This window comes from Anser anser, assembly GCF_964211835.1.
Source record: "Anser anser genome assembly, chromosome: 11".
NCBI classification, from domain to species: domain Eukaryota; kingdom Metazoa; phylum Chordata; class Aves; order Anseriformes; family Anatidae; genus Anser; species Anser anser.
The window spans coordinates 14,745,915-14,773,563 of record NC_139732.1 but is presented as its reverse complement, the minus strand read 5'-3'; the positions used below and the strand labels follow the sequence as shown (position 1 = coordinate 14,773,563).

The 27,649-nt window shown below is 38.1% G+C and overlaps 1 protein-coding gene across 1 annotated transcript; it reads right to left on the bottom strand.

Annotated features, from left to right (window-relative positions):
• Positions 1–355: 355 nt before the first annotated feature.
• DYNC1LI2 (dynein cytoplasmic 1 light intermediate chain 2) lies at positions 356–27,649 on the bottom strand. The gene is made up of 13 exons (XM_083794734.1): positions 27,419–27,649; positions 26,638–26,711; positions 26,110–26,226; positions 19,900–20,130; positions 14,075–14,238; positions 13,676–13,769; positions 12,993–13,128; positions 12,164–12,275; positions 11,040–11,099; positions 10,207–10,248; positions 9,664–9,781; positions 8,509–8,625; positions 356–3,350 (listed from the first exon to the last, which is right to left on the bottom strand). Exons 1-13 carry the CDS (start codon positions 27,511–27,513, stop codon positions 3,244–3,246), a joined length of 1,467 nt encoding a protein of 488 aa, XP_083650860.1. The 5' UTR covers positions 27,514–27,649; the 3' UTR covers positions 356–3,243.

The window sequence follows — 27,649 nt, the reverse complement described above, 5'->3', positions numbered from 1 at the left end:
GTATACATCTTAACCTGGGAAAACATACAACTATTTCTCTAGTCTCACAAAATAGATTACTTGTACCAAAACCAGTTCTGCAGACGTAACCGTTTATGTGTAAGCTATTAGCTAGTCTGCCTCTCTCTACAAACCTAGCTAGACTAACTTGGCTTTACTTGCACAAGGTGAGCAAACCTCTAAACTCTAGAAAGGAGTCGCATTAGCAAAGGCTGCTACAAGACCTCCCAAGGAGGAAGCTGTAACTACAGTTACTTTCCATCCTGAACACAACCATACAAGCCAACTTATTTCTCCTCTTCACAGAAACAGCTCTAGAGAGGTGATCTTAAAAACAAAAAAATCACAGCATAAAGCAGTCTGGATTCGTGTTTATTGAAGCCAGTAATTAAAGACGTCCTTATTTTGCCAGCACTAGAAAGCAAGATTCCACATGACTGCATACTGCACCTGGTTAAAGCCATACAACTGGACTAAGGTTTGTTTCATACATTTGCAGTCCTAATTGTAAGGTGGAAAAAAAAATCCAACAAAAAAAACCACAAAACCCTTAGTATACAGGACAGTGAACTTTCATTTACAGCATGTATATTGTTAAGTTCATGATGTACAGAGCAGTCACTTTCAACGTAGTTAAATTAAATAAAATACGAAATTCTGTTCAGTTTAAACAGTTTTTTTTTTTAAAAGCCAATAAAAAAAAGTGCAAACTTAAAATCAAGCAGCATAACCACAGCATTTTTATGGAGGGCCAATCTTTAAACTTTTATATTTGCTTCAAGTTGAATGATTTCATCTTTTGTTTTCTTAGTTTAAACATGAACAGTAGATGCAGTCACTATAATGCATATAAATATAGTCATATAATAGTTTAAACAGTCTACCATACAAGTGTATCCGCAAATAAAATGAAGTTCCACTTGAAAATGTAAAGGCTGTTTGCAATTTGGCCTTTGGTTCCAATGCTTGAAGACACCAGAAGAACAACTGTGCAGCTCACCAAAGTTGACAGACTTTGGCAACCACAGGATGCTACATAACTCTTTCAGTAAACTAGGAGCATTCACTTGCAATCAGAAACTGGAAATCTGTTTCTGTTTTGTCAGAAGCATCTTTCTGCAAGGCTGATAGGTTAACATACATTATCAGTTTTGATTAATTTAAATATATTTAACATTTTTTATAAAACCAGAAAGTACTTCAATTGTAAGTTTTAGCCATATTGCTAGAGAAAGTGCTTACCAGGTTAGATGACAAAAATACAGTTTCGGACTGAGGTTTTCAAACTCTATCCCATTACAATCACACACTTTTCCAATTTTCCTGCCATGCCTTTGATGTTTTAGTTTCTAATCTCAGTTCTCAGTGTCAGAAGGACAGTGTAATTACTTCTGGTGTGGTAACTTGCAACTGGCACCCATTACACCAGGAAGTATATCCACATAGCCCACCAGCCATCCACATTCTTAGTCTGTTACCTAGACAATTGTATAACTTCAGGTCATACCTTTTATTTAAAAAAAAAAAAGTAAAAAAAAAGTAAAAAAATATTTTCAACAAAAAACTGGCACAAATAACATGCTTATGTTAATGGTTGTCAAAGAGGCAAGTAAATACTCTTAGCTTCCTAGATAATGCTTAGACAGAGTTACAAGAACAGCCTCTTGATATAACAGGATTTGAAGTTAACATCCAGTACTGTGTTAGTGGTCAAACTAATTCTGTATATTTAAGTAACAGTATATATTAGGGAAGTTATATCCAGACATCAGATTTAGTACAACAAGTTCATATCAATAAAAAGTAAACTCTGCATAATTCAAATTGTGGTTTTTCCCTTCAACATTAAGAGCACAGAATATGCTTGGTATTTTTAATTTATGGTAGTGTGTACATGTAAAACAAGCATACCGTATATAAAATCAAAGTGCCATTTCAGTAACCATAGCAGTTTTGTTTGTTTTTATAGAATGATGGTTTTTTGTGACCATGGACAGAGCTCCGTTACAGCAACGGGGACAACCACAACCCATCTTTCCAAATGAAATGCTACATTAAAAAAAATACAAAACAAGTTATCAACTATGTTCATCATCTACACATTCACGCTTTTTAGGTTACCTTCAGATTTGGAGTTGGCTGCACCTGCAGCAGATGTGGTTGGAACAAGGGCCTTGAAAGCTTTTTTAACAACTTCCATAGGTCTAAGGCAGGAATCAATTTCAGCTTCGTAGCTAATATTTAGTTACAAAAAGTAAGAAAAAAAATACTGAGTGTTCTGTAGCACATTTCATTTTGGGAAAATGGTAAGTCACCCACCATTCTTCATAGGCTAGCCTCTTGGCATAAAAAAAGGCAGAAGCTATCAGAAAACAGGACTTAAAATTAAATACAAATTGCCAAACTACCGATTTTAAAATAAAACCAAACAGTGACTGTTTGTACTACAGTGCACAATAAGTTCAAGCACCTTCTAAAGACACGCTGTGCCAGGCACTTGGATCTAAACAAGTTATAGTTTCTCCCTTTGTCAGCTACACCAGCAAGGGCATCCACACTTAGACTTTTTTTTTTTTAAACTAAAACAAGACTTATAACAAGAATAAATTCCCATGATGCTTAGTGTTTGGCCTGGAATTCTCCAATGTAAAGTAGTCTTTTTAAAGCAGTGATTATTTACCCTATGTGAAACACAGGATTTAACAACATTGCTCCTCTCCAGTCAATCCAACATTCTAGTTTCTTACTGACCCAAATCTGTTTCCCCTTTTAGGGCTCCATTCCCTGCCTAGGCTTCTTTCACCTAATTAATTTTCTGTTACACCACCACCACCTTTCCAAGTATTTAATGCATTTGCAAACATATGAGTAGCCAATTCCAGTAACTCTGAAAGATTTCATTTCTCTTTCTTGCCTTGTGTGCAGTCAGTAGTATTATTTTAGTAAGAATTCTGCATTTTACTTCTCTGTGCTCTTCACAACAGGAAATGCAGCTGCACCTGCTTACCTCAAAAACCAAAAGAATTGCCCTATATAAACTCTAAATGGTTATCTTATACTGAGGGATTTTATATGCAAACTTCCTGAATGTGCACTTTTTACTGGGACAAGGCAATGACATAGTAAGCTCATTTCCCCTGCCCCAAGAAAACTGATAGCATCTGCCATAGCAGAAAATTCCTGGTCTTATCAGATCAATATACATAGTTATTTGGTCATTTACATATGCATCTTTAAGCGCTATCAAGCTTCATTCTCTGTTGGAGGAGAGTTTGTTGTTACCATAGAGTCTGGCTTGCGAGTCATCCTATCCAATTCCTCTTGAACATTTGTCAAAACTGTTTTTTGTCCTAAAAAGAAAAAAAGGCAAGGTTAAAGCAATCTCATTTCAATGAAATATTCTTACTGATGAGTACAACTATTGATAAACTCATTTTTCAATGTCAATATATTATTTAATTGCTTGTTATTTCCCTACCTACCCAAGAACAGAGCCTGACTAAATGCCATGCAGTAGCTAGATAAAAACTGATATACTAAGATTTGATTCACTTTAAGGAGACAACATGCTGAATTATACAAAAACATGAAGCATCAAAATATTTGTGACATACTTTAGAGCAACTGACATTTTAAAAACAACCACATATAGACTTTTCTATAAAAATCAACTGTATACAATTCTATTATTAGTACACACTGCAAGGAGTTTATTTCAACCCAGATTTTAACCACAAGCTCTCTGAGGTATGTAGGACACCTGCTACAAAAATCACATTTGTTTGGTCATACTTGCTGTGTTTCAGTATTAAACAACTCTTTTATGTCTGCAGACAATGTTTGCCTTAAAAAGGGGAACATGAATTGCATATTCATTTAATATCTCAGAGCCATCATTTCAAAGGACTTCTTCAATTGAAACCAGACACACTGAAGTATTTCATGGAACAACGTTTCTTACATTTTTATATTAGACTCAAAGCTTTTTAACAATTCTCCAACTGAACTACAGTTTAAATTCCCTCATTCTGAAAATTATAAACCCACAGACAAATTAATCACTAAAATTGGAACATTATATTCTAATGCTCAAAGCATACAAGCATTTAAGATTAAAAATCTATATTTTTAGACAAAAAGTAGATTATATAACTATGTACAGCTTCCTTACATAGCCAAAGAATTTAACAAGCATCTGTTTTCTAGTTCAAATGTGTGTGAAATATTAGGTGGATTTTTTCCAGGGTACATGCTGAAAACATTAGGAAGGCAAGATTTGACTGTTAAGAGATTTAAGCGTTTTTTCCAAAGTACAAAGACATAACTAAGTTAAAAGGCTACCTTTAATCACTGTAAAGGTTTTAGATTTAAATACTAATCCTAAGCCACGGTATTCTTAATAGCATCTATTCAAAGCATTAGTAAATAAACAAAATTAATAAATTAGTAAATTAACTATAACATATTTATAATTTATAATACAAAAAACTTTCTTTGTAGACTAAGAGCACCTTGAATCAGGAAAAAAAACAAAACCCTCTCAGACAAAAGTAGGTTTAAACATAAACTGTGGCATTTTTATGCCAAATGAACCGAATTCTTAATTTTCCAAAATAATACCAAGCAGCTGTGTCCTGCAACTACCTCATATTAGACATGTAAACCATAGCTAAGCTATTCAGTGACATGTAGGTTCACATACTCCCCTTTACCGCCACCAGAAGTGGTCACTTTTCAAAGGAGAAGAAATATACAGTTGTGATTAAGAAAATGAAAATTTACTCTCCATTATAAATTAAATTGATATTTGCTCTCGCTTTCCCTACAAGAGTATTGTCCAAGATGGTAGTGGCCTTAGTCAATTAGATCTGTGCTATACAATTGTATGCATTTTCCTTTCCAGAGTGGAGTGAGATCTAAGAACCCTAGTTCTTCATCTTTTGCACAGAAGGGTAAATGCAACCTTAGAATGTGGAAGTACCTCCTTGTATATACAAATAAAGTAACTTTTTATACCAACAAGTCCATGAGGAAAAAAAAATCCAGCACAGTACCTATCATGTGAAGCTTTTTGAGTTATCAAGGTTTACACATGGAAACAGACACTCCAGCAACATAAAAGCATACTGGACACGTGAAGTTGCACAGCATGGAAACAGACATGACACAGCATTTGAGAGTTCTCTCATGTAAGAGTTGAGATTTCATAAACCAATCAGTTAGGCTGACCAGTACGTTGAAATCCATAACGTCTCCCTCAACCTACAGTAATCTCAAAATTCCAACCACAAGATACTCATAGCTGTGGGAGAAACGAATGGTTTCCTTCAAGCAAAATATTTTCAGCAGCAACCTTCTGAAATTTTAGAGCTCTTTAAAGAGTTTAGGTTAGGCACTTAAAATCTCCACAAAGATCATTTCAGTACATTTATTCACATAGAAGAGGCTGCCGTAAATAAGACTTCCTAATCCCACAATTCATATCCTCCTCAACTCCTCCACAAAAGAGCAAGTAATCTTATCACCAGCACCGGGTGCCTTATAAACTCAATGAGAGCTTTTCAGATACAAAGGAGTGCTTACCTTCTCAGTACTGCTTAATTATATCATAGTTGAATATAAGATGTGAGAACATCAGCTGACAAGGACCAGGCATATTCTCTTGTGAGTTAAAGTCGATTGTTCTGTTCAGAAAGTCAGGGGACGAGTGCAAGCTGCCAGCTTGATACAGCCAAGAAAAGCCAACCGCAATCTTGAGATCATTCAGATGTACTTTCAGCAAAGAAAGAGAGGTGCTGCAGCAGGCACTACAATGAAATTTATCTGCAGTGCTGCATAAAATTCTAACCACTCATGTTGGAGAAAAATAAGCCAATGATGGCAATTAATGAAGAAGAAACCAGCAGAGAAAAGAGATCAACTTTTAACAGAAGGCTAGAGGATAAGTTGTCTAATTTAGTCTAACAAAACAAAAAAGTTAAGAACTGATATGACTGCTCTCTCTAGATGTCTCAGGAGAGGAATAATCTATTTAAATTAGAAGTTAATGCTGGCAAGAGAAAACTACACATAGCCATTAGTCATCTTTGAAAACTCTTGAAACACACAGGGTGTTCTAGAAGACTGCAAGATGAGAGCCCATTACAGACTAGTTAGTTTTTACTCTAGTATTTTTCCAGAAACTGCAATGACGTTTTAGATGCTTACAAACAGCCTAGCAGCACAACAATAACATGGATCTGTTACCAACAAGCTGTGTCAAGCCAATCAAGATTTCTTTCTATCATAGGATAACAGCTCCTGTGGAAAAGGGAGAATAGTTGATACCATCTCACACAATCTTCATGTAAATGAACTAGAAAAAAGAAGTCTTGATATTTCATAAAAAATGAACTACAAATCCATAAAATAACCCACTAATTACCCATATTACTACTCACTATTTTTAAACAGCAATCTACCCTGTCCAACTGTTGAATTTATCAGATATGCTGGCAAGCGTGCTCAAAGACTCTACAAAAAACTCCGAATGACAGGACTGGAGGTAAAAACTTATTTAGATAAATTGTCAAAGCTGTGTATAATAACAGAACGCAAAATAATGATGAAGCAAAAAATAGTGCCTTTGGAAATACTAAGGTCATTTGATACAGACTATCAAACATCTGATTAGGAGGCAGAAATCATATTAAACTTGCTGTATTGTTGTAACAAATCCTGATTATTATCATACAGACAAAAAATCCTAGCATCACACTGAGATGTCTAAACAGGAGCACAACATCTAAGACCGATTAAGTTACCCCTACTTAGGGCTGACAAAGCCTTGTCTGAAGCACTGTATTCATCTCTGAGCACCGAAAGAAACAGATCTTCTGAGTAGGCAGTCCACAGAACAGTAAGACTTATCAGTGCCATAGATATGCCCTATGAGGAAAGGCTGACAGAAGTCTATTTTTGTGGTCCAGACAGAGTCACAGGACAAATATTAACAGTTTTTAAATATTCAGAAGACTGCTGCAAAGAAAGATGGGATACACTGATCTCTGTCTCCCTTGAACAAGACAAACAGTGCTGAGATAAAGAGATACTGACTATAAGACAAAAAAAAATAAGAACTGGAATAGACTTTCTGGATAGATGACATTACATCTATTATTTCTAAGTTTGTTTCTTTTCTTTTTAATCACCAGTCAGGAACTTCGTAACTGATTCTGCTTTAAGAAAAGAACATGGATGAAATAACCCCTAACCATTATGTCTAACTGTTTTTATAGAAGTAGGATTAATTTGACAGTGCAGTAATTAAGAACATGATGCTGCTCTGGATGAAGCGGGAGGTACCTTTCAGTGTTTAAATGAGAGGGCTCTCTAGCTTCAGGCAGAATGTAATTAATGTATTTGTAACGTAGATAAAATTATATTAAGTAAATAAAGTGAGAATATAACACAAAAATATTTTATCATTACTTTTTTAGTAAACAAATTTAATAAGATTTATTTAGGAGATTTAGAAAATTCATTATAAATGGAGGGAAAAAAAAACACAATAGACTTACCGTAAGTCAAATTCTAGCCATTTTTTGAGCTTTCAGTGTATGAAATGTCATGTAAAGCTCTTCCCAATTAAAAAAAAAATCCTTTTCTTCTCCATGGATAGTTTCAGGACCTCTTAATAGTTACATCCTCACTGTCTGGCATAAATTTTCTTTTTAAATTTCACATAATTTCACAAGTCTGGGATCTGAAGTAGAATATCTACCAATAACTTAGTACTGAAATAATTCTGGAAATAAGCTCCTGAATATAAGTGGTGATGGGAATGCCAATACTGAAAAGAAACAGCTAAGTAATCAACAAAGAAGTGAATTTCTAACATTGGGTGGAACAACCATACACTTTAGAGCACTTAATTTTCTACATAGTGTTCTGATGGTTTCTCTTATTTCCACCTAAAATAGTGTAATTGCTCTTCAGTAAATATGTCATAGAGTACAATCACACGCACAACAAATCCACTAAATCAGTTATCAGTTGTGTTGGATCACAATAAAATACTAGATAATTAACAACAGAATAACCTCAAGCTGCCACAACAAACAATTTGTTTAAACTTGAACTCTGGAGAGATTTCAGTAATTTGACTGGAAACTACAAGCTGAACCCAATATAACACATTTCTTTCAAGTAGCAGTTAAGTGTCAGGAAGGCAAGGAATTCTTATGTAAAATATTAGCATCTTTTGAATACAATCAAGAATCAGATGTCATTTCTATCCCAGCAGTACAATTTCACTCAGAGTACTGAATTATAGCAAGTTTAACAGAAGCCATGAGTCATGGAGTTGCAGTAATCTAATCCTTTAAGAGACTGCACATTTTGGCATCGTATCATCTGTCAAGCTCTGCCACTTAACTGAACAGCTTAAAAGATAGACACATTTAGACCAATGAGGACCAAATAAAGTACTAAAAATACAGAAACAGCCTGCAGTAAGAGATCCGATACCTGATTTCTTTGCTGTACTTTGCACTCCTCCAGCACCAGGACTTCCAGGAGAGCCAGTCTTTTTGCTCAAGAGACTGTTAAAGAAACTTGCCAAAACACCTTCACTTGCAGCATTATCTAAACAAAAAAAAAACAAACATAAACATGACAGAATAGTTAATGCTGGTTAATGATAGAACTTACTTTTCCATATACATGTAACACCCTTACCAATCAAGGAAATAAACCTCAGATACAGGAAAGTCTCTCCCTTGCTCAGTTTTAGGACACTAGTCCTTCTGCTTTCTTTGGCCAAGTCAGAGATGACTGAAAACACATTACTGCTCTTCTGGGATGGAGGGACACAAAATGTTAAGTTAAACATTTGTATGCATTTGCTTCTTCTAAATGTAGAAAGCCAAGAAACAAAGTATAAAACATCTAGGTGCAACTTAAAGATTTGCAAGTCCATTTAAAAATAAACTGCACAGAAATTTTAGAGCAGTCTTTCATGCTGCACTGATTTTCATAAACCAGAACTTAGTTACAGAGCAATGCCATGATCTGGAAATGGATGAGTAAGTTATCCATTGTAAGTGAACTGTGGTACTAAAGTGCATTCAAAACAAATTTTTGTCCTACCTACTTCCTTAATGCAGAGAAAAAAACATTCAATAATGCAGAACTCTATCTTATGAGGAAAGGAACCAGTCAACAATGGGGAATTCCCATCTTAGTGCTGAAGGAGGGGAAGGGGTTCAATTTCCAAGTTATTTCAGGTACTAGAGAAAATAACATTCTGGAGAGGATTTAGTAGAAGAACGGGTCTCATTGTGCATTCCAGAATAAAGTATGTGACGTATAAACCTCTGTGGAGTTTAAAGCAGTCTCCACTAATAGTCCAACTGATTCATACAATAAATGTATTTAGGCAATGTAAACAATTAATGTATTTCAACTCTGTCCCACTGCTTGATAATAACAAAACTCTACTTCAAGTTACATGAACGACAAAGAATAAAACCAAAAAAAACTGAATCTATGCTGTAAATTCATTCTTGTTATTAAATTGACACTATACCATTAGTAAATAAATTCCAAAGTCCTTCTGCAAAAGAGGAGTGTTTCTTCTAAGGGAAACAACACATGAAAAAAAAGTAAAATGCTTATTCATACTTTTAATATTTGGATCTGGCTTCTTAACTGACGTTATTGGTGAGGCACTGGGTACATTGGCGGGTCCAGCTCTGCCTTGAGTTCTTGGGGATCCTGCAGGCCCTCTTGCAGGAGATTCCTTAAAAAATTCCAAATCACTTAATTAAACAGACTAGTTATATCAAGTAAATGCAACATTGTGTACAAATTACTTTTTTAACCTTTGTATTGGCACTTAGTGTGCCAATGGAGAAAAAAATGTATAAATATCAACACAGGCTATTTTGGTCATGTGCCTCCACTAAGAGAAAGAATCAGCGTAGGAAATTTTCAGTTCAAAAATCATCAGATATTTTTACGTTTCCACAGTGAGTTAGAATGAAGTAATTTTTAAGCAACATCATAAAATATCGACATATATTTTTGATTTTTCCACTGTTTGGAAAGATTATGTATCTGTAATTACGTGTTACATTTATAAAATGAGCTTCTGCATGTTAGAATCATTCCCTTTTCCCTAGAAAGGAACAAAACACCTCCTACTCTTCTCTTGGATCTACTTACTGATGCTCTTGTAGGCGTTGCTGGCTGTTTGGCAAGGAATGACTGCAAAAACAACATATTAAGAATTTTAATTATTTTCCAGAAACTACAGAGGAATAAAATACTGTGAAGCTGACTAACCCTTGATTTATTTCATCATTCACTTTTCTGATACTTACAGACTTCCTCTTTGATATTTATATACTTCCAAACTTTACTACTAGAGGAAATACCACTAGTTATAAAGAAAAAACATGCCTCAGTCCTTTTTCTTACACAGCCATTTCAGAACTACAAGCCAGAACCATAGACACTCAAGTCTGCAAACTCTATGATATTTATAATCAACTATATAGAAAACTGTTGTTAGGGTGTGGTTTTCTTGTTGTTGTTTTTTTTTTGTTTGTTTGTTTGTTTTTGAAAAATAGAGCAGTTGTTATAAACATAAGAAAATAAGATACAGCATGGACAAATTTGACTCCTTAAAGTCTTTCAAGCCCCCAACTCTAAGAAAACTGCAATGCTAAGATGTTTTTCAAGTATTTGTATTTTACAGATCAACCTATATATGTTGTGAAATTTCAAATCATTTTCTTACTCTTCTCCTTTGGATTATAAATGATTTCTGCTCTGATCATCCTTAAAGTTTGCCAAGACGAGTGTTTATATTTTCTAATTGTATGCATAAAATGATTATTTCACAATCACATTCAAATGTGAGAAACTGAGAAGCTGTTGTCTCGTAAAGTAAACAAGGAATGGAAAACTGAAGGCATCAATGGAGAACTTCAAGTAAAATCTTATTAGTAAGGATTTTTTTTCCTTTTTATTTTTTTTAAATCTTCCATTTTTACCTGTTGCTTCATAAGAAATACTTGTTCGTCTTCTGCTGCCAGCTCTTTATCATGGACTAACTGTTGAGAAAAATATTTCTCTTATTAGAAACAGAAACTGGAATTACTGTAACATTTTCTGGCTTGACGATCAATAGCAAAGAAAGATAAGCAAATGTTTAACACTATTCCTTAAAATATTTGTAACTCCCTTCACACATAAGAGTAGTAGCACTGAAGAGGCTGCAATTGAAAAAGTATTTTAAGTGAATGCAGTAGACTAGCATGGAAGTCAGCCTGTGGGAATTCTCCTCAGAAGGTGAGCACTTGGTAAGTACCCATATTTATCTTTACAAATTTATTTTTTAATCTCATTAGCATTTCTTCAAATACTTGGTATTATGTTATCCATAAGGCCCCAGATTCAATCCCTCAGCTCCCAAAAGCATTACACAGACCTTATCAATTTTAATGATTGATGCAATCACAAGTTCCTACAGGTGTCATGAGTTACAATCAGCTTTCATATAAAGCTTCAATTATCTTCTCCCTTTTCCAAACACTGCCACTTGAGCTAGAAACTTTAGGTAGGAACGCTGTAAAATAAACTTTACAATGCAGACCAGAATACAATTTAATTTACAATTTTCCTTATTATCCATTTTACACAAACTGCTCCTATGTGACCATTCTAACAAAATTAACAATACAGGGAATTTACATGGATTACTTTCTGCTCTTGCCCTACATGAAGAATTGTCATTAATAATGTAATGCTAGTGATATGCTTTCTTCTTTTACAAGGTTTGCCTCTACATGATAGCCTCAATTACATGTCTGTATGTGTAAACTGCTGAAGCCTTAAAACAGTATTCTGTTTTCAAAAAGCATTTTTGCACAGCACATCCAGAAAGGTTCATGTGAAATGGATATTTTTGGACTGCCTTTGATTCACTAGAGTGAATGACTTCAGTGTTTGCTTGCAGTATCTTAAGCTAGTGGAAAATGAAAGCCTGATGTTTTACACATTTGGATAAAGAAAAAAATTAGATTTAGAGTTTTTCAACATTGTACTGTTTGCCTGAATGGCTGTTAATAACTTATTTGTCAGGGGACAGTGGAGGGAAAAGTTCAACCTTTCCTACCTTTCTTACAGGAGGTTTTACAATGAAGTCTTCATATGCATCTTCTGGTTTCACTGTTGTGAAGTTTTCATGTAGAATTGCAATTTTCTTTTCATTGTCCCAACCAGCAGGTCTATAAAAAGAATTGAAGGAAAACTTTGCCTTTTGAGCCACAGAAAGTATGTCTACAGAGACCAATCGTTTACTGCCTGCTACCTGAACAAGGCAGTCTTAGCCAAGGTCAACCCTAATTCTCAGCTGAATTCTCAAGTAATATGCACTACACTTACTTAATCCAGGGCTTCAGAATACTCACATAAAATGATTTTGAACATTACAAACCATTCAGGTTTGTTTATTTTTCTTTTCAGAACCAGCCTGTATACTCCACATATTTTTTATCCAAAGTAACAAAATCAAAAGCTGGTGCATGTAAAAGATACTTCTGATTTGCTGGAAGTACAATAGGTATGTGCTGAAGTCCCTCAAAAGACTTAGTCAGTCACTTCAGTTTAAAACAAGACTAAGAATAAATAATGAAAAGAGGTATTTAGAAGTATATCACATACATGAAAAATGGCTAAAACCAGCAACCCCTAAAAACTCATTTATTTCTTTGAATATTATTTTCAAAGGCTAGTTTTGCAAGGTGGACCTGCTGCTCATCAGAAAAATAAGAAAACAAAGATACTCGTTTAAAGTACCTAAGTTAAATTTAGCATAGCATTTCACATTCAATTTCCAGCCTAAAAACATAACACACCAAAGTAATTGATGCAGATCCTTCATCTATGTGTAGAGTTCAATATGACCAATATGCTTTCAGATTGTTTTTTTACAATGGACTTACATAAAAACTGCATCCTTTTCTACCACTAAGGCAGGTGTGGTAAACTGAAAACCGTATGTTTTATGTACAATGTACTTATACAACAGATCAAGGTTCTTTTCCTCCTTAACCGATGTATAAATCAAGGCAGCTCCATCTGATTACTTATTTAAGGAAAAACATGTAAGATACAGGTTTCAAATGACATTAGTACTTTTAAAACAGAGGCCTAATGGTCACGTATCTACTAGAGCTATATTTGAGAAGTAATTAAATGCAAAAGCTATAGCCATTTAGCATTTGGGGAAACGAAGGGGGGACATACACAGAAGTTACCTACTCTCCCAGGCTCTTAAAAACTACAAGTTCTGAAGGAAAACCAACAAGCAACAACAGAAGGAAAAAACACACACACAAAAAAAAAGAAAACCCCAACCCCACCCAAAAAAAGAAAAAAAACCTTACAAAACGTAAGACAAATCTTACATAAAAGAAGAAAAGCTCAAAATCCCATCCATGATTTCAAAACTGTAATTTTATACACCTTCAAGCATTTCTAAGACAACAAATGCTACTTAACAAATAACTAAATACCAAGCTATTCTGAAGTGCAATTTCTCAGATTGATTTTATGCGCAATTAAACACTAGAACATTATTTTTTTGCTCCCAGATTTCAGTAAATCTCTTTACAGTAAAGGATACACTGTAAGCAGAATCGACGAATGTGTGACTGAATGAAGTCAAAGTGTTCTTCTCTGTAATCATGTTCCTTCTCTAGTACACTCACTGCATCACACTGGAAGAAAGGGATAAAAAAAATCCATTTAATTCCAGCACATCTCTACATTTTCCTTAATATTTCATAAACATTTACACTAATCCTTTTGTTCTAAAATGCCAACAATAAAACAAATTATAAAGTAATTATCATACAACTAAATAAGGTTATTACCCTTCTGCAAAATTAAAAATAGACACTGACATCAGAAACTTACTTTTAAAAGAAATCTAGAATTAATTCAGCATGTCTGTATAAAGCAGACGCTCTAAAGGTCGAGTAATTAAACTTCTCCACAGTGGCAAACAGAACTAGAAACTTACTTTTGTACAAACTACCAGCACAGGAATACCGAGGTTGTGAGTCAGCACATTTTCTCCAAGCGGTAAAGAAACATTTTCATCCTCTTGGCCAGAAGGGCCTCTTCTCTGCGGTGATCCTTGGTAGCCTTCTTCAGGTTCTACATACTCTTGAAACTCCTTTATAACTATAAAGATAGAGATACTTGTGAGACAAAACAAAGGAACTAGTTCTTTAAAAAAAAAAAAAAAACAGAATTAATATGACCTAAAATAATTTTATCTATTCCTAACTAGAAATCTCTACAAAATGCAAGCTCAAGCCTGGTTGCCCCTTCGAACACAGCTCTCTTCCCCCAGAACTTACAACAAGGTAAATCAAACGCAATTTGGGGCCATTACAAATCAGCAAAACTAGCTGCAAGAGCTATGGTATACACAAATGCACATTCCTCAGTTCGATGCATTTCATCATAGTTGAGTTCCCAAAGAAAATGTAAATTTAGCTTAGCAACCTAACCTATACTCACTGCAATTTGCATCTGGTCTTGCAAGAAGAAAGCATGATGAAAATGTAAACGGGCACAGAAAACACCAAGCTGAAACAGCCACTTGTACTGTACTAACCTTAGAAACTACTACTCGGTTTACGTTTCTGTTACAGGAGTCAAATGCTAGAAATATAAAATATACGCTGCATAAATACATACTCAGTGACTTGTAAATGCTATCTGAAAAGACATTCTGCAAAACTACCACGGAGTCCAGAGAAAATCAGATGTGTTCTCTGTTTCCATTTCGTGGATGAATGTTCCAGTAATAGCAAATACTATTAAACACTGAAGTGACTAAGAAATAGTATTATCACCATTTTGGAGGCACACTGGGACCCGCACATTCCTTTATCAAAGCTGGGCTACAACTTACTCCCCAAATGTCCGTTTTGAGGATAAAAGCCAGAGCCCAAGCAAACCTGCCCCGGCACAGTGCATCCTGAAGGTGCTGCCTCGCACCCCAGCCGCACCTGAAGCTGCCTCCTGCCTCAGCCGTGGGGAGCATGCAGCACAGGGGCACACAAAGCTCCATGACTTGCTCCTGTGAAGGCACCTTTATTGCACAGAGTGTCACCAGAGCTATGGTGAGAGCAGACTGCATGTAAAGTGAGGAAAACTCTTGGTAAGAGCTCCGAATCTCCGGCACATTCACAAAGAGACTGTTGTTCGGTACATGCAGCCACGTGACAGGGCCATCCGATACATCTGAGGTTTGGGAACCGGTACAGCCTCAGAAGTTTGTAATGCAGAGCCTGCAGTATGAGGTCATCGCACCTTTTCAAAATAAGGAACATTTCTGCAACAGAACGGGATGTGGAAGGAAACACAAAGCAGAAAAAACAATTCTGTTCAAAGCTGTACAACCTACAGTTTTCATCAGAAACATCAAATTGTGTCATCATTGTGGGAAGCAAAAGAACTCAAGTCCAGAGCAAAGCTTAAAAAAAAACTTTGAATATGGACCTCTACTTCAACCATCAATTCAGTACCTCCCAGGAACCAACTAAAAAAAAAAAACACAACAAAACCAAACACTGAATGCAATTACTTTTAAAGCTGGGGAGGCAGTGCCTTCTGGTGGAGAAGAAACCACAATGCTTTTAAAGAGATGTTTTCCTCTAGCATTGGCTCACACTCAGCAACTGGAAATGTAAACTCCCATGTATATGCTGCACATTAAATGTGCTCATTGACCATCACAGAAAGCTGGTTAATTCCAAAGCACTTCAGGAGAAAAGGATAAAAAAGTTTTCATTTCATTACTCAACCAAGCAGATTGCTCCTAGCTAAGGTAAGAAAACAAACAAACAAAAACTACTGAAAACAAGTCTATTTCAGCAGTTCACAGAGTACCATTTATGTTCCCTGCAATCATTCAGACAAACCTCATTGCCTTCATCAGATGTGAGAGAATATTTGGCAATACTGGTCTCAATTTACTACTGCTTTATAATCAGACAATATTAGCTTGCTTAACTTTGGTCACAACAAAGGAGAAAAACAAATGTTTACAAAGCTATTTAGTCATATAAAACCCCTCAAGTTTGGGAAGGAAAAGCCTCCCCTGAAAACTACGGCTGATCCCGTGATACAGGCAATCACTCAGGACACCAGCAGCACCCCTGACGCTGAGGCTCTCGGCTCTTCCCTCGCAGCCCAACACCACCATCACCATCGCAGAGCTGCAACCAGCAAGGCTGTGCCTCTCTCTCCCTGCAGAACCACGCACGAGGGAACAAAACCGCTCCGTGGAGGCGACTGCTGCTGTGCTGGCAGCAAGGCAGCGGGCTGGCATTCATCCCTCACCGGCAGCTGGAATGGCTACGGAATACACGCCCAGCTCCACTTAGCGAGGGCATCTGCTGAGCAAGGAAGTACAGCTGAGAGCAGGAAAAAGCAGTACTGGAAAGCTCGAACTGCTGGATCTTGCTTCTGTGCTCAACTACTTCAAGTGGCTCACATGCCAGCTAGCGACAGGCTCTTGAACAACTTTTCAAGACTCTGATTCAATCCCAAGTCCCATTCAACATTTAGCCTGGTTAAAGCCAAGTAAACCTGCATCACAAGTGCTACCAGACTACCTCTCAGCAACGATTTCTAGGAGAAATACAAGATAATTTCTCCTACAGCGTATCTGCCTCACAGACATTTAATACTTTTTCTCCTTACCTCCCATTACCGTTACTTCCTCACTTGATCTCCACTCCAAGACTTTTAACGGACCTGAAGTTCATCATGCACCCAAACAGATCAAATAAACCCTTTGTTCCTCCCTTCTTTAAAGTAAGCTATAAATATTTTCTCCTTCACATACTCCACGTTAGCTTTAGCTTAACAACTCCTTCAGCTGTATTTAAGACACAAAAAAGGCACAAAAGACTAATTCAGCCTGAGCAGGGGACACTATTTAACTCTCAGATAAACATTATTGTGTTTCAAGCCTTTGGCTTTGAATACAAGTATCTTGAATAATGTAACAGCCTTTTTACAAGCATATTTCATTTCTGCACTTCCTAATTTTTGTCAGTTGTTTTTCTGCTGGGCTGACGTAAGTACGGAAGCAAAACACAGACCTTCCCTTAAATAATGTAATGTATTGTTTAAGCAGTGATTTATCAGAATTAGAATATGACTTAAGTTAGAACATTGGAATTGACATAGTTTAAATCCACACTAGCAAAGCTTTTAGCAAGGCATTTCCGCAGAGCAGCTCAGTGATAGGAGCGCATGCAGACAAGTTCTTTGTACACTTAAAATAATTCAGAAAGAAACAATTTCTTTCAAGGCAGCCTGTTACTTCCGTATAGGTGTGGTGTCTCCCATTCTGGATGCTCTTTAACACAAGGAAGGGCTTCCCATGAACCAGATGGAGGCCAGCGTCATCCACCCAGCAAAGCCAGGAGTCAGTATCACGAGATACTGAACACTTATCACAAGATACTGACTCGTGCAAACACAAGACAAAAGGCTGGGTGGAGAAAGGCCACAAAAACCTTGAAAGTAAAGACAAGCAGTCCAAAGTTCAACTCCATCAGGAATGGTGAGCTAACAGAAGGTTTTCTGGAAGCCGGTAATAACATCCTAGTGATGGAGAAAGAACCTAGCAACACTTCACATGGATACTTGAAAATGTTTCCCTGCAGTCAACAAGAACTACTGATCACTTCAGCTGAGGAGTGCAGCAACTAGTGGGAGTGCTGAAAACATGCAGCTTGGGCTACATGCCCAGTTTAAGTCTAGAATCGAGCATAAGAACATACGGTCATATAAGCTGAAATCAAGAAACACATACGTGCCTTCATGTAATGTTATGCTGCACTGGGGCTTCACTGGCACGAATTTAACACATCTCTTCACTCTGCACCCTGTCCCAGTGTTTTGATTGCCTGCTTTACAGCTGTGCTTCATCATCCCTTTTTTTTCCATATTGGGCTATTGCTACACAGCGAATTCTCCACTTTGTAAGTGTCAGCATATCTCAGAAAGCACAGGCAGGAGAATTTTAGTAAGGAAAACTTTGCTGACATAGACTTTTTTGAGGACTATAGTCACAAAGCGTTCTTCAGGCACGTGTGCATTATATTCTCAAGGCAGCTATGCTAATATGGCCACAACTAAAACACGGATTTCTTGGGCACAATTTGCTGTTAAAAGAATTACAAGTTATGGTGGCCAAAGTTCTGAGCACACATCTGGCCTTTAAGTTCTGCAAGAAGTTAAAAGACATGCACTAGAGATAATACAACTGTCCTGCACAGTGACTACGAAAAGAAGCATGAGGGAATTTTGGGAGAGAAGACATTTAGGCGGCCCCTGTTCTACCTGCACGATATTGGACTGAAGTTCACCGCTCAGCCATACGATGGCAGCAGAGCCCTACAAGTGTGTAAAACCAATCCCAAAATTTCCTTTTCCCTCAACTCTATTAAAGAGCATGAGAAACTAGTAATTTCTAAGGTCCTTCCAGTTAGAAATCTCCAAGACAGCACTACTGGAATGCCTTCGGAGATCTCCAAACACGGTACCAAAGCTTTGCCACAACTCTAACTGGCTCCTCCACATGGGGCATTCGTAGCAAAGGCTGAAAACATTTTTTCTCTTCAAAATTCAATTTGAAATGCACAAAGAACTCCAGACTTCCAGACTTATTTTGATTTCCATACAGTTTCATGTGATTCTTAAAAATGCAAATCAGGTTAGCTGCTGTATTTGAGACCAGAATTGCCTTTCTCCCATTCCCCCCAAAATAATGCTTTTTCCCTTCAAAAAAAAAATTTTGTTTTGTTTTTAAATATAGCCTGATGATCAAACCCCAGATGGTTTCAATCGTTAAGTATATACTTTAAGTAGTATGCTGCAGGCAGAACCCTTTTGGGAAAGCAGTATTTAACATTCGGAAAGGAGATGAGCTATACAAATACATCTGAATGCCCACATGCCAAACAGATTACACCGCTCCCTAAAGTGAATCTAAGGAAGCCACTAGACAGTATTTGCAAGGTTTAAACACTGCAGTGCAGCCAGGAACCAACCCTGAAGGAAAAAAAAAAAAAGTAACAAGCACCCGTAACCAGTCTGAATGTATAATTGAGTTGAAAAAGGCACATGTTGCTAAGGACTTTCCACTGAAGGAATTTACTTTGGAGTAATTCAGTATGGATACAGAAAAAAGAACTCCCTAAAAACTCTCAACACTATTTTAGAAAAGAAAAGAAGCTGCAAAAAATAATACTGCAGCAGCAACTGCTTGCTAGTGCCAAATTCTTTCCTGCCACAGATATGCCAGGAAAGAAGCCTAATTTATACAACATTCCTAGTGTCACAGGGTAGGAAAGGCAAGAGTGAGATGTACCAGGATCATGGTCTGAGGCCCATGAAAAGCAAGGGCAACAAGACCTACCGGAAGACAAGTACAGTAGGGAATGAGACCTGGCTGGGATACCATAGTAAAGCAAACCATCCACTTTGCTATTGAACTCTGTCACTACTTTTAAGATTGTGATTCTATATAGCTAGCTTAAGAAATGGCCTTTTAAAAATTGAATCATCAAAATCTCATTTTTGCAAGGAATATAGAAAATTAATCCACCTGAATTTTTGTTAGCACAGCAAAATCATTAGAGTTCTTTTAATGCCTAACAGTCTATTCAAATTTGAGTTGTCATTGCAATTCTTACCCAGCTCACTCTCGAAACGATAATTTGAAGAAATTTATCATTACAAAAGAAAGCGGCAGAAGCTAGTTTAAAAAAAAATGAAAGAGGGGCAAGAATGTAGGGATGCACAAACACTTACACTTCTGTTCCATGTCTCTCATCTCCTCAGGAGGAATTTTCAGCTTATCAATATGTTCTTGCAAGACACTGGCCCACTTCTGTAAAGACTCCATAACAGTCCACGGTCTAGACATATCTGCGACAAAGACCACTATGGTGTCTTGCAGGGATTCTGCAGAAACAGCAAACTTCAATAGCCCTTTATGGTATAAGTCTCCATCCAGAATCCAAACGTTACAGCGGGTATGATCTGAAAAGAAAAGGCACAGTTGAAGCTCAATTGATGCCAACTTGTTGCTTTGCTAGTCTGTAAGCAAACAGGAGTGTGCATCAGTGTTAACTCAAAGACCAGAGCCCAGCTAGCAGCAGATCTTGATGGTTTACCTTTTAACACAGGTGCATATATAAATGCCCAAATTAGTTGGCAGATGCTTCCATTTAAGAGGACTTTTCTTGGATCAGAATCTTTTTAACTTTTGTAACTTCTGTTCTTTGGCTTTTCTTATTGACAGATGACACAACAGTTTCTAGATACTGCACAGCACTCCTCAATTTAAACAGGGATATTACAAGTAAATCAAGGATACACATATCACAAATGTAACTCCAAGTTCCAAAGGGAGTTACAGTATAGCTGAGCTCAGCTGGAAAGCCCTAAGGGTCCCTCAGACACTGTTTTAACATACTGAAGACATCTTACAACAGAAATAAGCTGCAAACAAGATACAAGCAATAAGCAGCTTTGGTTTCTAGCACAGGCGTAGGAGGAGCCGAACACGGGATAAACATAAAGCCTACCAAACTTTAAAGCTGTGCTATATGCTCCTAATTCACAATGACTTAACATTGCCCTCTACTTACAGCCTCTTTGTAGAATTAGTACTAGACCAAAGATTTGTTTTTTAGTTTTTGTGTTTCTCCCCACAGCATTTTGATAGTGACTGAAGAGTTTTTGTTGAAATGCAAGGGGAAATAATCAGCTGGAACAGACAGCTGGCATGAGAATTTTTGACCCAAACATGAACTTTGGCAATAAAAGAAAAAAATGAAAATGGAGCATCATCTAGGAACGATGTTTCAGGCACTCTGGATAAACAATTCTACTCAAATTAAAAAAAAACATGGATTATATTATCCTCAGAAGCCTTCTCCTCCAAAAAAAAAAAAAAACCCTCCCTTTGTTTCTATCCACTAGGCTCATCCTATTATCTCTTCCAAAATACTCTCCATTCTCTTACAGTTGTCCAGAGAGAACCACAGGTCTCCACAAGTATTACAGATGAGAGGTGAATTATGAAATATTATGCACTAGATCAGCAAACCCATCACTGAAGACTACAGATTTTCAAAATTGCTGCAGGGCCTGCAGGGTTGTTTTTTTCCTCCAATTTGCTGCCCCCTGTATTTCCCTGTCATGTGCTCCAAACCTCTCAACCTCACACAATACATCCAGTCTCTGTGGCTGTCCTAACTTAAGAATCATGTCACAACATAAGAACCCATCAGGATCAAAAACACTGTCTCTAGAAAAAGGCAAAAACTTGGCTAAAGAGATTGGAAGGAGAAACAAGCACAGAAATACACATACAACCCTTGCTAACAAGGTCTTCAACAACATTACTGAGCAGCCCAGATTACATCAAGATGCTGTACGTGGGCAATCTTCCTTTAGCATCTCTGTTATGCTCCTACTTAAGTACTGCTAGAGTATCCTAAGTTATTCAAACATCAGTCATCACCAAATAGGCCAAAAATATGTTTTTAACTTAAATATCTAACTTCCAATTGTGCACTTCAATGCTACTGTTTGCAGTAAACAGTTAAAATCATTACTGTGTACTTAAGAAATACACCATGCAGCAATTATTTTCCCCTTCCTCCTCCTCCCCCCCAATGCAGCAGACCACCTCACTGATACCAGCAAGGATTCTCACATCACTGGATGCACGAACTGAAAGCTGTTGGAAGGCTTCTAAAGACTGAAGGAAAGTCTGGCAAAAGTTTGGAAAAGAAGGAGGGAAGCTAGAACACAATGTGAGCACAAACACAACAGTACATTAACCATCTCTGCAGGACTCTTATCCCTGCACCTTTTTGTGCATTCCCAGAAGCAAAAATCTACCAGTGGACAACAAGTCCTTGGGCTTTCCATGAGCTACAGGTTATTAATAGACATTTGATAGCACAGTGCCTTCTTGGAGCAAATATGCTAAGTTTTAAAGAACTAACTTAAGTCTATCTACAACCTATGAAAATTTACAACTCTCGATATCACTGTCATAGCTTCTCCTGTTGTGTGAGTCACAGGGAAGACTTTCACATCTTAGTAAGCAACAAAAATTAACAAACCCCTTAATTCACTGATTTTAAGTCACTTTTTTAAGCCAGATTCTAAAGGTTACAAAGGTTTTGTTTACTAAACACCTCTGTCCAATTTAAGGGTTTAATTTCTACTTAACATCTGGAATAGAATGGAACTAGAACACACAGCAGAATTACCGCTCAGATGAAATCCATCTGCCAGGGTGACTGCAAGCCTAAAGCCTAACACTCACAGTACACAATGGTTCTTTTTTGATTGTCTGTTAAAGATAGCTTCATAGGAAAATGAAAGGTTTCCTCCTTTCTTACAAGGAAAGGCAACCATCAGGCATGGATTGGCATTTACATTTGCTATGAATATTAAACACTTAAAAATACAGTACTGCTTGTTCACAATTTGGCAAGGACTTCACGGCAAATTCAACTTTGTCAGCACCGCGTCAAGCTCCCAATTAGTCATCCGATGCAAATGTTAACTGGACCTTTCGTAACGCTTGTGACATGAGATACCGAAACAGAGTAAACAATTATCAGATCCTGTTGGAATAACAGGTGTTGCTAACTAAAGACTATTAAAATAGCTGCCAAGATTACATTTTAAATCCTGTCAATACCTTATCCCTTGAGCCCTGAGAAGCGTTTTTCATCTCTGATGAATTTTGCTGTAGATGGTTGATTCTGTGAACTGCAACTACATCTTCTGTATTTATTCAAAACGTAACGGTGGTAATTAAGTATCATATCCCTTATCCAAGCCATAAAGAGAAGCAAAATGGTGAAAAAATCATTTTCAAGAGAATGACTTTAAAGATGATGACAAAAAAAAAAGTCTCCCATTAGAAACCAGTGTACCATCAGCACTTGGCTCACTCCGGAACAACCAGTTCAACTGGAACGTGTGCATGGTGTGACTGAGGCCAGTCCAAACCTGAGGCAAAGAAACAAGACTACTTGATTTTCTTACAAGGAGGAGCGCCACAACAGAATGGCTGTACCTCACCTGCACGTTTGGTACAGCCAGAGCCAACTGTATTACATTTGTAATCTGAGGCAGTCCAACTCAAAAACCTCCACGGTGTTTATAATCGCCTGCTAGCTGATACCTCACTGCTACCAAACAAGCCACCTCAACGGTTCGTATAGTTTGCCGCACTCTCCTGCTGCACATCCTCACTTTAACTCTGACTCTAAGACACTCTGAAAGCTACTCTAGAAAAACATATCCTGTAAGAAAAGTGCTCTAAGTGCTTTCATCCAGATGAACTAAGGTGTCATGTATGTAGAAGCCATACTCTCCAAAGATATTGTACCTGAGGCTAATGATCTAGGAGAATCCTCTCTCTCTCAGGATTGCTTGTCAGGCGTCCCCGAGCCTCGTCTTGAACAAATGCCTTAGCCTAGGCACAACTGGGGATAGTACCCTAAGGAGAAGATTTTTCAGGCAGAGATTCAGTAGTGGACTTATTCTAAGTTATCCTGAGACCTAGGGACCAAAGTAGTGCACGTTACATTGAACGACTAACATCTGGCAGAAACAGAACTGAACCAGCTAATTACCGAGGTAGTGGTGACATGCATCTTGGCATCCAAGCTAGCTGTGAGGCACTGCCAAGAAACAGGCAGTGACGGTGAAAACAAGAAGTCAGTGGACACCTGTATCAGGCACAGACGTCCTTAAAAAAAAAAGCATTTTTTATAAATTTAACTTTCATTAAATTTGTTTAACTTTTCTTAGTGGAAAAGACAAAAAGGAAACTCAGTTATGCACCCTGTGTGACCCAGCATGAAGTAGTAACTCTGCGACTCTACTTTAAGTGTAGGACGAAGGAGGAGCCAGATTCAAATATCCCTTAATGAGGGAGACAGGAAAGGGAGGGGGAGAGGTAAAAATACGAAGCAACACAGAAGATTTCCCTTAAGACTTCCAAAGGGAGGTAGATAACTTGGCACTATGTCCAAACTATTTTCCCTGGAAAGAATAAACTCTTCTGAAATGAAGAGAAAAAAGGTAAAAAGCAAAGAAGTCTTCCCGCATCTGGGAAAGAAGCTGACAAGATCTTGACTCCACTATTCCACTAGTTTCATCTGCCAGGGTTGGCTTGACACCCATGGAAATCCTCATGGTTTGCTGGTCTCAAAGAGAATGGGGTATAATAAAAAGCAGATACCCTCAAAAATGGGTATATGATAGTAAGCTCCTGAATACCTATCTTCAATTTTTTATGACTTCCAAGAACTGTGGAACAGTTATATAGGCTTTGTTCCCACATCTGTGTCTGACTACACACACCTAAAGCATGTAACAAGTTTAAAGAACAAAACCAAGTGTGTCCTAGAGAAGTCAGCGTTAACTCTGCCTGCCAGGAGGTCCTGACCTACTTTGCTATTTATTTTGCTTGCTGATGACACCAATGAGACAAAAAGGAAAGAGGCAGATATTATTAGATCCTAACACAACCATTAAAGGGATGCGCAAAGACCTGAATTCTGCAGCTGAGTCTGATAAACTAAAAGGTCTCATTTTTTCCTGCTACTGGTGCCAGAGTTCTTATGACAAGCTTCACGTAATCACATCAAATACTTATCACTTACAGATACTCACAGACAGACCCAAAAGAGTTCCAGAGTGGAGACATACTTGAGGTTAAATAGCACCAGTAAGAATAGCACACCTGGCAATCGCCTGCTTGCAATACCATCTCCTTTGAAGCTGCAAGAAGCTTGATGCCACAAGCTATCGTAACACCCCTAACGGTAGGCTTTTCACCCTGAACTATTTACGCAGTACTAAAGAAAATTATACACAGGGAGAAAGCACTTAAAATAAGAACCTCAAAAAGTGAAGAACAGCCTCAACACTGAAAATTACACCACAAAAGATTTTTAGGAACTGCAAGATCAGGTGGCCACTGAAGATACAGGCAATGTGCTCATGTACTAATGGTGCCTAACTTAGTATCTGAAGACAGTTTATTACCACAGGAGCACAGGACCAATCTCCATAACAACCAGACACATATGGTACTTAATCACTTATGCAGTACATTTCCATTTCCAAAATACCATTCTAGGATCTACCCAGTTCATCTTTCTTCAGGAAAGATGGATGAAACACCATCATTGCTTTCCTCTTCAGCACTGGAAAATCAGAAGGTCACAAGTTGGAAGACCATCATTCCCAGTTTTGGGGGAAGGAAACTATCATGAAGAGATCCAGCATTTTGCCCAAAATGAGATAGGCAGAGGAAGATTCAGGAGTGAGGATAATTAGCCCACTCTTCATTTCTTCCTGTCTCTAACCTAATATCCTAACAGTATTCTCATTGTTAGACCTGCTTGTATCTTGCCTCCCACCTACTAGAAAAGACCTATCATTAACAGTAACAAAAAGAAATACAAGGGACAAAGAAACAAGCTCCATTCTGAGAAAATAAAATCCTAATTCTATTCTTCATTCAATTCTAACAAAATGACGCAGTTACAATTAACCGAAATGCCACTCATTGTCCCTTCAAGAAAACAACAAAAAAAAAACCACCAAAATTCTGACGATGTATCACTTTTTTCCTATAACTATAAAGCAGTTGTATGAAATGACAATGTATCTCCTAGTAAGCCAACATCAGGAAATGCATCCACCCTAAAAGTAGATGGATCCTGAGCTATATCAATAGCTCAAGTGTACTTTCGCCTCTTGCATAGGGGAAGTGTGAAACAGACAAAAAGGAGAAACTAGTCCAAACATAAAATGCATTTCACTTAAGAAAGTGATATAGTTTATAAAACATAGTCAATAATGCTGGAACTAGGTACTTGGGCGTAACCCAAAATACACTGATGAAACCAGAACTATAAAAAAGCAAGTCAGCTATTATTGTAAAAAAGATTACATACAAAATAAACTTACCATCCCTGTCTTCATCGTGAATATTTAGATATAAGTATTCCAGTCCTCTTCCTTTTTTGCCGTGCTCCGCTCCCTGTATTTTAGCCATAAGCGTGGTTTTACCAGAACCATCATCACCTGCCAGTAAGTTTGTACAGAAAAAGAAAAAAAAAGTTTCAGAATTAACTTTGTAGAAAAGACTTTCAAAACACACTTAAGAAATCACAAGTGTTCTTGTGCATTTTTGGACCACACTTACTATACTCTTTTAAGCGTTCTAGCAGAATCCAACAGCTTATACCACAACAATAAGAAAGAAGCACTTCATTGTTCATTATTACATTTCATTTATTTAAATATATCTTATAAAACTAACAGGATAAACCAGAAAGAAAATAAATCCACCAGCCTGAAGACAAGAATGCCATAGATCACATTACATAAGCTAATTTTAACAAAATGATACGTCAATTTGTTCGCATCATTGTTTTCGACGTGCTTTGCTTCTACCAAAAAAAGAAAATCCTCATGCTTGCATGTGCTACTTACCAAAAACAAGAATATTTTTGCCTGAGGGCAATTTAGATCTCGACCGGGTAGAAACTTCACTCAATATCGAAGACCTAGAAAAAGAGCATCGTCCTCGTTAAGCTGACAGGCACACACTGCACACAGGCACCAGCACGCACCGCTCGTCTGACAGCGCTGATGAGCTCAGCAGATCTACGCGGACCAATCCAGTCACATTCATTCTATTTACAAACTAGGCTTGTTACAGGTAAAGATTTGAGTTCATTTTAATAAAAAGCCTCCCCAGAAGCGTGCCACCTTTTTGAGGAAAGCTTTTATAGCACCTAGAGCACGGGCACTGAAGCCTCCTGAAGCTGCTCTCCCGCAGAAGAGCTCACGTTACTGCTCAGCATTACTTCCCAGCTGATGACTAACTCTTCCCACAATCCATTACTGCATTTCACACGCATTTCTTTTTCTTTTTAAACAGATAACTGACTGAAAAGCAACACATCGAATCCCCCAGGCCCCATCCCGCAACCCGCCGTGCGCCACGACCCAACCCCCGGCTCTGCCCCCATCCCCGCCGGCCCTGTTCCCCCACCGGGCCGGGAAGCTCCTGTCAGCGGGCTGCGGGCTTCGCTCCGCCACGGCCGGGGCTCGGGGCTCCGCCACAGCCGAGGCTCGGGGCTCCCGCCCGCCGCAGGAGGGCCGGGGCGGCGCCGCGGGGCAGGGGACCCCGCCGTGACAGGCACGGGACGCCCGGCTGGCGGGGCACGAAGGACGCGCGCGTGCCCCCCTCCCTCGGCCGGGGGCTTACCACAGGTTCTGCCCTTCCTCCTCCTCGCTGGGCAGCTCGGCGCCGCCGGGCCCGTCCGGCCCCAGCAGCTTCTTCTCCACCAGCACGGGCGCCATCTTGCGAGCCGCAGCCACAAAGAGTGACCTCAGCCGGGCGCGCCGAGGACCCCGCTCCTCCCTCTCGCCGGCCCGCCCGCCGCTGCTGCCGCCACCGCCCGGTGCCGCCGCCGCCGCCGCCGCCCCCCGCTCCCGG

Bases quoted from the DNA above. Each gene is read 5' to 3' on its own strand.
- DYNC1LI2 (XM_083794734.1), bottom strand. From the start codon at position 27,513: ATGGCGCCCGTGCTGGTGGAGAAGAAGCTGCTGGGGCCGGACGGGCCC. The intron at 12,276-12,992 runs GTAAGTCCATTG...TTCTTTTTATAG, and splicing joins GAAAAGGATGCAGTTTTTAT to ACCTGCTGGTTGGGACAATG. The intron at 3,351-8,508 runs GTATCGGATCTC...TTTTCTTTTTAG, and splicing joins AAGTACAGCAAAGAAATCAG to GACAAAAAACAGTTTTGACA.